This window comes from Mustela nigripes, chromosome 8, assembly GCF_022355385.1.
Source record: "Mustela nigripes isolate SB6536 chromosome 8, MUSNIG.SB6536, whole genome shotgun sequence".
In the NCBI taxonomy this organism is placed as follows: Eukaryota; Metazoa; Chordata; class Mammalia; order Carnivora; family Mustelidae; genus Mustela; species Mustela nigripes.
In genome coordinates this window covers 28,029,607-28,039,582 of record NC_081564.1, presented here as the reverse complement: position 1 = coordinate 28,039,582, position 9,976 = coordinate 28,029,607, and the positions used below count along the sequence as shown (strand labels likewise).

At 55.2% G+C, this 9,976-nt stretch overlaps 1 protein-coding gene across 1 annotated transcript in view; it reads right to left on the bottom strand.

Annotated features, from left to right (window-relative positions):
* Positions 1-2,630: 2,630 nt before the first annotated feature.
* Positions 2,631-9,976, bottom strand: part of HIC2 (HIC ZBTB transcriptional repressor 2) — a 32,906-nt gene continuing 25,560 nt past the window's right edge. Inside the window, exon 3 of the mRNA XM_059409009.1 lies at positions 2,631-9,388. Within this exon, the coding sequence (XP_059264992.1) occupies positions 7,564-9,388 (1,825 nt within the window). The 3' untranslated portion in view covers positions 2,631-7,563. The remainder of the gene's footprint in view (positions 9,389-9,976) is intronic.

Genomic DNA, 9,976 nt, shown 5'->3' with positions numbered 1-9,976 from the left:
AAATAATGCTGACACATCTTAAGAACCAGTAAATTCACATCTTGCAGTAAATCTGTAAGAAGAGATCCCCTGAACGAAACCAATCCATCAGGTACCCAGCCCCCTGAATGGACAAACCACCGGAAATAGAGACAATTCTAAAAGCCTCCAGAGAAGGTTACAAAGGGAACTAGACTTCTCATCACATTGGAAGGTAGAGGCCAATGAAGCAACACTTTGCAAATTCAGGAGGAAAATACCTAATCTACAATTCTATACCCAGCCAAACTATCAATTCTGTGTAGTTCAAAAGCATTTTCAACGTTCAAAGTTACAAAAAACCTACCTTCCATATTTCCTTTCTCAGGATGGTACCAGAGAAAACATACTTCCCTAACAAGCATGTAACTCAAGAAAACACACAGGATCCAGAAAGCTGGGCTTTCAAAGCAGGACAAACAGGCAAGAAAACTTCCCACCCAATCTGTGCAGGAAAGCAGCAGTTAATGCCAGATGCATTAACCAGCAGTTAATGCCCCAAGGATGTCCCTTGGGGGCAAAAATAACAGAACAGATAGCATCTGATTCTGTGGAAAACTATACTGGCAAGGATTTCACAGAGTTTAAGTGTGGAGGAAGACAGAGACACAAACCAGTCTGAGTAATGAAAACATAATTGACCTCCACAAGAACAGGAAATGGTACAGAAAGATACACTACACCACTCGGTTCAGCAGTGAACAAAGACACATGGTGGTCGTGGCAAGTACTGATCAGGAAACGACACACTTCATCAGGTCTCATAAATGAAGTTCAATGGAACATAGCCATGCCCACCTACTTACATTGTTAGTGGGCACTTTTCTTTTAAGATTTTATTCGATAGAGACAGAGAGAGATCACAAATACAGAGAGGCAGGCAGAGAGAGGAGAAAGGAGGCTCCCCACTGAGCAGAGAGCCTGACGTGGAGGCTCCGTTCCAGGACCCTGAGATCATGACCTGAGCCGAAGGCAGAGGCTTAATCCACTGAGCCACCCAGGTGCCCCGTTAGCACTGGGACAACAGGGTTGAGAAGTCACTGCAAAGACTCTATGTCCCACAGAGCCTAGAACAGTTATTACCTGGCTACTTTATGGAAGTCTCCCAAGCTCTAAATTAGGGTTGATTGGACGGGAGGAGGAGGGGTCTTGCTGGAACTGAAGCAGCTTCCCTATGGCCAGGGCTGTGTGTGGGGAGAGCTGTGCCCAGACTCCAATGGGGAATTTAAGGAAAGTGGAAGAGGGTGTAAATGCAGTAAAATCTTCGTCTATAGGTCCAGATTCTTCAAAGGATGAATTAAGACAGCAGGGTACTACTATTTAGAAATGTGGAGTTAAATACAGAAGAAATGCTATAAATAGAAGTGGGTACCTGTGTATGTTGTGATCGGATTAAGAGAACAAAAAACTACTGTCCTATGACTTTTTTTGGTAATTGCCACACCCAACATGAGGCTTGAACTTATGATGCTCAGATAACATGTCACATGGTCTTCTGACTGAGACAGGCTCAGTGTCCGTTTTAAGCCTTTTAAAGAAACTTGATTATTTAAGCTAGGGTCACTTATTGCTTTGATAAAACAACAAAAAAAAAGGTTTTAAAAGAGCTGAACAGGGCACCTGGGTGGCTCAGTTGGTTGACTGTCTTCAGCTCAGGTCATGCTCTGGGAGTCCCAGGATCAAGCTCCACACCAAGCTCCCTCCTCAGTGGGGAATCTGCTTCTCCCTCTGGCCCTCCCGCCTCTCATTCTCTCTCAAATAAAAAATAAAATCTTAAAAAAAATAAAGAGTAGAACAGAAGGTACCTGGCTGGCTCAGTAAATATAGCACGTGATTCGATCTCAGGGTTAAGTTCGAACTCCCAGTGGGTGCAGAGATTACTTAAAACACATACACACACACACATTCAAAAACATAAAAACAACAGAACGAAACTTACCGTGTATTAGAGCAGCGATGCTCTATCCTTCTGGGGTCCTGGGCTCATCTGCTGCTGGCCTGGAGCCACTTGGACATCTGAAGCCCACCGTCAGAGGTCTAGGCTGGCTGACCACCCTCCTGGCCCCATCCTTGCTCCTCCTCCTGGATTTTCACTCATCCTGAATTCCCACTCCAGTGGGTGGGTGGGACAGTCCCAGAGGAAACTGTAACTACTGTCCCTGGAGACTAAGATTATCCTTTCCTTCCTCTCCTGCTTGACCTCAAGCAGGAACAGAAGCAGTAGTCAGGAGAGAGCCGTTGCCCTGCCCCGGCCTGACTCTGCTACTCCAGCAGGTGGTCCTGAGCATGGGCCAGACCTCTCCTCATCCAGTTGACCAAGTCCCTGTCCCTGCGACATATCCATTGCTCCCTAAACCCTCTTAGCTAACCCAGGCCAGCATCACCCAAGAGGATGGTGACTCCAGAGTACTGGGTCCCTGGACCAGTGCCCAAGCCCCGGATGCACACATGTGGCCAAGTGTGGTCCTAGCCCCACCTGAAACCCACTCTTAGGATGGTAGTGATGCCCACCCCAGCTCCCCACCCTTCTAGGTCTTTGAAGTGTAGGACACAGGAAAGCAGTGTGTCATTTAGAAAGAGAACACCAGAGAACACAGAAGCCCCACAGAAAGTAGTTTTCAATCAAGCTTTTAATGAAAAGATCATAAAATAACAGTTTCTCATCACTGTACATTAAGACTGCACGCTTCTGAATGGAGAGATCAGTCGTCGGTGAAATTGCTTTTCTATGACACTTGAGGGCTGCATATCTGCAGCTCTGACCTGAATTTATCCCAACTCTTAAAGGAAGTGAGCTCAATGTGATGACTGACAGCGGCGGTGGCCAGTACAGGAGTGCGATCACGGTGTCCCTCCCCCTTCCGGGAAGGGAAGAGAGTAGGTCGTGATCCCTCTTCCAGTTTTGATTAAACAAAACAGCTATAATCCCATCCCTCCCCCTCCCTCTCGAGGTATTTGCGAATGGGCAGGTGCCCAACCTGGGGTCCCCCCAAGGGGGGAGGGGGAAAACAAGTGATGGGCGGGACACAAGAGAGGTTCCCCTCAGCACCTGGCCCCACGGGGCCCCGCCAAGTGGAGGGGGGGAGCCCTGGGGAATCCTCCCTGCCCCAAGTGAGGTCTGTTATGCAGCATTTTTGAGGTCAATAAATTACAGCAATAAATAGCAAGGTGAGGTAGGGGGACAGGTTCTTGGTAGAAAAATTAAAGTGGTGACTGGAGCTGGGTGGGGGGAGGGGGTCCTAGGAAGGGGGTCCTGGGCAGCCTCAATCTCCACAGTGCACATCCACCCCCCGACCTGGAATGTCACACTGAGGCTCTGGTTAGGTCCCTCTCCACCCCCATCACTCCTGGCATTGGATTCACAGGTTCAGTAACATCTGCCCCAGTGTGACTCTGGGGAAGAGCAAGGGCCTTGGTCCCTTTGAGGGGCACAGCAGGGCTTAGATCCCTTGTCTGTTCTTTGGAGGCCTAGTGCCTCTGCTTCTGCCCCCCTTCCTAGGGGGCGGACGGATGCAGCCACCTCTTCCCTGAGCCCTGCCCTCCTGGCTGCCCAGGCCTCCCCCACTCAAGGACAGCTGTGGGGAGGGCAGCAGGGTCTGCCTGCCCAGCCAGCCCAGCCCAGCCCAGCCCAGATCGCACTCCTGCACGAGGGCCAGTCCAGTGAATACTGACAGGGTGGGGGTGGGGGTACAGCGGGACAGCCCAGCTCCCCCAAGTGGTGACGAACGGGAAATACACACATGGCTGCATGAGGTTCCAAAGTCCGTCTGCGTCCAGATTGTTCATTTCACAGGCTGAGGTGTATGGCTATGCTGCAAGTCTCTGAGATTCTTATTTACTTAAAGGTTTGTCTTTTCTTTTTTACCTTTTTTGCAATCCTGGAGGAGCCCTTGCGGTGGCTCGGTCTGGCGGGAGCGAGCGGTGGCGGCCGCTCACTCACCCCAAGTCTGAGAAATAAATACATTCATCACTGCACAAACATATTGATACAAAAACAACACTGTTCAGAGTGTTTGCACCGTCTGTGTTGGTAAGGACCAGCCCAGTAAGCCCGCTCCCCTACCCCCACTGCTGGGTGGGGGTAGGGGTGTCCCCTGAAGTGGGGACCCACTGGAGTCAACGGAGCTGTGCAAAGGTCCCGGGGCTTTTTGGCTTGATAGGGACCCTCACATCAACCCACCCCAGGGGGTTGCAGGCAGAGCAGGGGAGGTGGGGAATGACCCTCCACCCAGGACCCTAGCCCAGACTCAGGTCCTGAGGCCAGAGCCGACGGCCACCCCCTGCTATGCCAGCTGGCCAGGACCTCCACGGTCCGGCCAGGAGGCCTGGAGGCCGGTCAGCACCGGCCCAAGCTCTTTGGTGCCAGCTGGGCTTTGAGAGGCCTGGGGCTGGGGAGGAGGGCTCAGGTAAATCCGGTGGGGGGCTCCATGCCGGCGCCAGCCCCACAGCAGCCCCTCTGCCCATGAGCCGACTCAGAAGGGCCTCCAGCGGAAGGTGGGGATTCACTGGGACTGGCCTTACAGCTGCTGAGGTCTGAAACTGTAAAAGTTTATGTAAACAATGAGATAAATATATTAGTATCTTTTTTTCTGAGCCCATTGAGGTTCCATACTCATTCAAAATGTGCTTTGGTTTAAAAAATAGGTTTTGTGAATTTGGGTATGAGCTTTTTTTTTTCTTTTTTTTTTTTTTTTTTTTTTTTTGTTTTTTGTTTTGTTGTGTTTATCCTCTTTCCTACATGACATCTGCTATTTTCTCTGTTTCCTGTTTCTCCGAAACATTCAGGAATTAAGTGACTAAAGCAGAGAACTGTAAGCCGCCCTTGGCCTCCAACGGCCTAATTTCCTTGTGAGGCTCTTAACACATGTCCACGCACACACTCACAAGCACACACTCCACATGAAATCAAAAGAAAAAGAAAACAAAACCAAGTGTTGTGTTAATCAGTCCCAACCCTCCCCACAAACCCTTAAAATCTTAAATAGGAAACTAGTGTTTTGCTTTCTTGTTAAAATACAGAAAAGGCTCGATACAATACTCAGGTGGGTACAATACTATGTCGCATGAACGTCGTTGAGTGAGGGGCCTTTGCGCCCAGTCCCTGAAGCTCTGCAAATGAATCACCTGCTCTCACGGGTCACCTCACGGATGCAGCCGCCCATGGCCCAAGAGGCCACACACAGGCATGCGTACAACTCCCGTGCTGTACAGACTTTGTGTCATGTGGCTTAAGTGCTGACGGAGTGAAGTGGGGTCGGGAGGGCAGAGGAACCCTGCCCACCCCCCAACCTGACTTCTGGGAACACGAGACCCTGGGTCCAGTGCTCCCCTCACACCCAGAGGGAGTTAAGACCCAACTTGGGGCTTGGGGCACCTTGAGATGGGCTCAGCCAGGAGCCCTCACTTGCAAAACACACCCTGCACCATTTGGGTCCCTAAACTCAGGCTGTTTTCAGCTGGAGGGTCTCTGGAGGGGTGAGGGTAAAGGATGACTCTGGAATTTTTTGGTCTGAACTTAAGAGTAGGAAGGGGAAAAAAAAAAGAAAGAAACAAAGAAACAAAGAAAAGAAAAGCATGAAGCAAAATGAAGATTCAGCTGCTGGCCCAGCCGTGTGGCTCCAGTCAGCCAAGGATAGTGGGGCCAACCACAACGACCTTGGTCTGGCTTGTGAGCCTGACCCCTGGCCCACAGAAGGGTCCTGAGGCTGAGAGAGAAACCCCACGTTGAGGGGTGAGGGGTGGGGACTCCAGACAGGGCTTAGCCAACTAATGGCATCCAGCCTCTTGCCGGAGCAGCCAGGACCGCCCCCAAGAAGGTGCCAAAGCAGGGCAGGCCTCCTCCCTGTCCCCCCGGGGTGGGGGGGTTTGCATCACTTTGGTCAGTGTCCCTCCATGCCTCTGCACTGGCCTGCTGCTCCTCCAAGTTCTGGCTCTCACGGTCCCAAGGGACAGGATGGGGGGGCTCACTTCCACTTCATCCTGGCCCTGGCAAGGGAGCTCCAAGTAGCTGGCTCCAGCGGTAAGGCTCCACGGCCCGCTCTCCCACGAGGCCGGAGCACACCCCTTGCCCCCCAGGCCCAGATCAGGGGCACACACAGGCTCCCTGATGCTCAGCAACACACTCAGAACACCCACAGGGTGGACATGGCAAGCAGTATGCTCTGGGGAGCAGAGCCCTTCTCTAAGAGCGCTGGGGGTGGGAGTGGGGATGGTGGGGGTGCCCAGGAGGGTAAGCCCAGCTCACTCAAACGCACGTCTTCCTGTGCGCACCAACAGGAGGAAAACAAGTGTCATGGCCTCAGCTGCCAGCCACCAACATACTGTTCTTGTGGATTCAAGAGGTAGCAAAAGGTCAGAAGTCTCTCCACCTTTATCGGTAAGGAAGGAAGGAAAGCTCGATATCTGTCCACATGCGCCACACACACTACATACATACATACATACATACATACATACACACACACGTACATGTACACACACACACACACACACAAAATGATAAAGAAGAGTACCGACGGCTCTGGCATCAAATCCAGCCTCCCCCCTCCCCCCACAAATCCCAGACCTTCCAGTTCCAACATTCACATAAACGTTACACTGGTTTTTCTCTTAATAAAAAAGAAGTACCTCTAAACAAAGAATATTCCTCAGAAACTATAGGAAAATCACTCTCTCTCCTGAGGCAGCCGAGGCAGGGCTCGGGGCCCAGGGAAGCCTTTGGCCAATAAGGGCTTCTGGGGCCTGGAGGGGTGGGCGCCCCTCAGCCCGCAGCCGGGCGGGGGCGGGAGGGGCAGTTGCCCCTGTACATTCAGTCTGCAGACCCAGGCTCAGCCCCGAGGGGCCGGGAGGAAAATAAACTCTTGTTGGTTTTGGTTTAAAAAACAAAATTCAAAAAGAAAAAAGGAACAGATCAGTAGGAATAACAGCAACATAGGCCCAGAGGGCTGTTTAGCTGTGGAGAGGTAGGCGGCGGGGGGCCCCCTGACTGTCCCAGCGCCAGTGAGCAGTGACCCCTGGCTCAAAGAAGGAGGGCTCTGTCCCATTCCCTCCAGCACCACTCCCCAAAGAGCCAGGGTAGCCCGCACACAGACAAGCACTCGTGCACGCACACAGACAGCGCCCCTGGCCATGGGACAGCCCTGCTCCTCCCCAGCGGAGGGAGGCCCCATGGCCCCCTGCTCGGACCCGGCCTGCGGGAAGGGGGCCAGGTCCCAGCGAGACCCCTGTGACCCACTCCCACAGACGCTGCAGTGGCCCTCCCGGGGAGCCGGGGCAGATTCGGGAGGTAGACTGCACACCAGCAATGCGCACCCGGAACTCGGGCCCATCAGCTTCCCTCCTCTCGCTGCCCTTGTACAGACTGTCCATTAAAGCTCTGGGTGTGGGGGGGGGGCTGGCTGCGGGTGCCACCAGGAGCCACCCCCACGGGACTTGGGGGTCCCAGCCCCTCCCGCCCGGCCTCCACGCGTCTTCCTTCCTTCGGTGGGCTCCCGAGGGCGGGTCTGCGGAGGGCAGCCTCAGGCCGGGGAGAAGGGTCTTTGGCTTCTAGGAGGGGGAGGTATGCATGCGCAGGTGGCTGATGAGGTTGCGCTGCTGGGTGAATTTGCCCCCGCAGAGCTGGCACTCATAGGGCTTCTCACCCGAGTGCACACGCATGTGCTCGGTGAGGCGGTACTGGCGCGTGAAGCGCATGCCGCACTCATCACAGGCGAACGGCTTGAGGCCCAGGTGGCTGCGCATGTGGCGCGTCATGGTGCCGCGCTGCGTGAACATCTTGCCGCAGATATTGCAGGGGAAGGGCCGCGTCAACCAGTGCGTCTTCTCGTGCTGCCGCAGCGTGGCCGGGTCCTTGTAGGTCTTCTCACACACCGAGCACTTGAAGGGCCGGGGCTCGGCTGCATAGGCTGCGCTGGGCGCCGACAGGTCCTCGGCCTCCTCCTCGGCACCCCCACTGCCCGTCTCGTAGGCACCCTCCTCTTTGATGAACAGCTCCTCCTCCGTGTGTGTCTCCACATGGGCATTGAGTTGCTCGGAGCTGGGGAAGCCTTTGGCGCAGGGGATGCACACATACAGGTTGTCCCCATAAGACACGGTCTCGTAGCCCTCCTGCCGGTACATGTAGTGCGTGCCGGCATGGCCACTGCCCCCCTCGCTCCCGCTCTGCCCGCTGTCCTCACTCCCGTCCTTGCCGTTCTCTTCCTCCTCCTTGCAGGGGTACGGGGGCTCCGTGTAGGGCCCACTGGGGCCGCCCCCTCCAACGCTGCTGGCCAGGATGCCATTGGGAACCCTGTCCCCTAGCCCCTCGCCCTCTTCCCCTGGGCAGGGGCCCTTGGGCCCCACTTCCCTCCGCTCAAAGGGGGACCCCACCCTGGGCTCCTTCTTGCTCCACTCCTTCTTGCGGGCCGAGTGCCGTAGGCTCTTCCGGGGCTGCCCACCGGGCCCCTCCAGCAGGCTCAGGTGGTTGTCCTCGGCCCCCTCCAGATCCATGGGCTCATTAGGGGTGCCCCCCAGCTCAGCGTAAGAGGCACTGTTGGCAACAGGAGGGGCGGAGGCTGAGAGGGGCGAGCCGTGCTGACTGTCACTCAGCTGGGCCGGGTCCTCAGGGGTCAGGGGAGGACCAGGGGTGGCAGGGGGCAGGGGTGGGCTCTTCTTGGACAGGTCCAGGCCCAGCTCCTGCTCACAGCCCCCGCTGCTCCCATTGGTGCTGCAGCTGCCCAAGCCGGCCTCCCCGCTGGCTGGACAGACAGCCCGGCCCAGGCCATGGACATCCTCCTGGCTGGAGCCTCCGAGGAAGAGCTCATCATCAGAGCCTTTGGCCTGGGGGAGCTCCTGGGGGGTGTGGGCCCCCTTGCGTCCATCCACGAGTGCTGGATACCGTGCCTGGATGACAGAGGCCGTGGACAGCCGCTGGTTGCGGGGTGGCCTTCCCATGCCGGAGGCACCCACCCGTCCAGAGCCGAAGGGCTTGCCGACTCGCTTGAGTTTACGGCGGCAGAGCGCTGCCAACTCGGGCAGCTGGAGGTAGCTGGCGGCAGTGAGGAGAGTGCTGAAGTTGGGCTCAGCCGGCTGGTCGCTGGGCAGCAGCTTGCCCGTGTAGATGAAGTCCAGAATCTGCTGGAACACCGTGGAGCTGACCATGTCTGTGTCCAGGTTGATGAGGTTGTCATGCAGGACCAGGGATTTGAAGTAGATGCTGCTGGCGGCCAGGACATTCTTGTGGGCGCGGAAGATGGAGTTCTCCACCATGATGATGACATCACACAGGAAGCCCTTCGTCCTCTGCTGGTTCAGCTGCAGCAGGAGCTGCTTGGAGTGGCTGGGCAGCTCCATGTCGGGCCCCATGTCCCCACGCCCCGCCCACGCGTACCACCTGCAGGCAAGAGTAGGTGCATGGGCATTAGGCAAGGGCTGACAGGGTGGGGCTGTGGTGGTGCTCAGGGGAGGCCTCATTGGGTATGGCACCCAGGGAGGGAACTCACACTATCCATGGGGACTCATGCTGCCCAAAGAGGGTCATGGGCTCTGGTCCCATGTATACAGAAGCAGAGGACAATAGTCACGTGGTGCTGAGCAGAGAAAATGGGATGTAACTTTGGCTCCACAGCCCAGGGCACCGTCTCCACGCTAAGGAAGTTGGCCGCGAGCCCACAGTGGACTCAAAAATGACAAGCAGTGGACCATGAGGTGCTGGGAAGCAGTAAGGACCGAGGTGAGCAGAAGTTCCCAGGTGGGCTCACTTCTCACATGGGCATAAACTTCCCAAAGTTAAGGACAAGCTAGAAACTGAGATTTTCAGGTTAATCCTCCCAATGCCAAATAAAGGCCCTTTTCCCTTAAATACCACATGAGCCAAATCAAATAAGCAGCCTCCACCGTGATCTCTACCCTGCCCTGGGTGCTTCTCAAACCCTAGTGGCTTCCCAAGCTTTCAGATTTGCCAACGTCAGAGTCCTGCCTG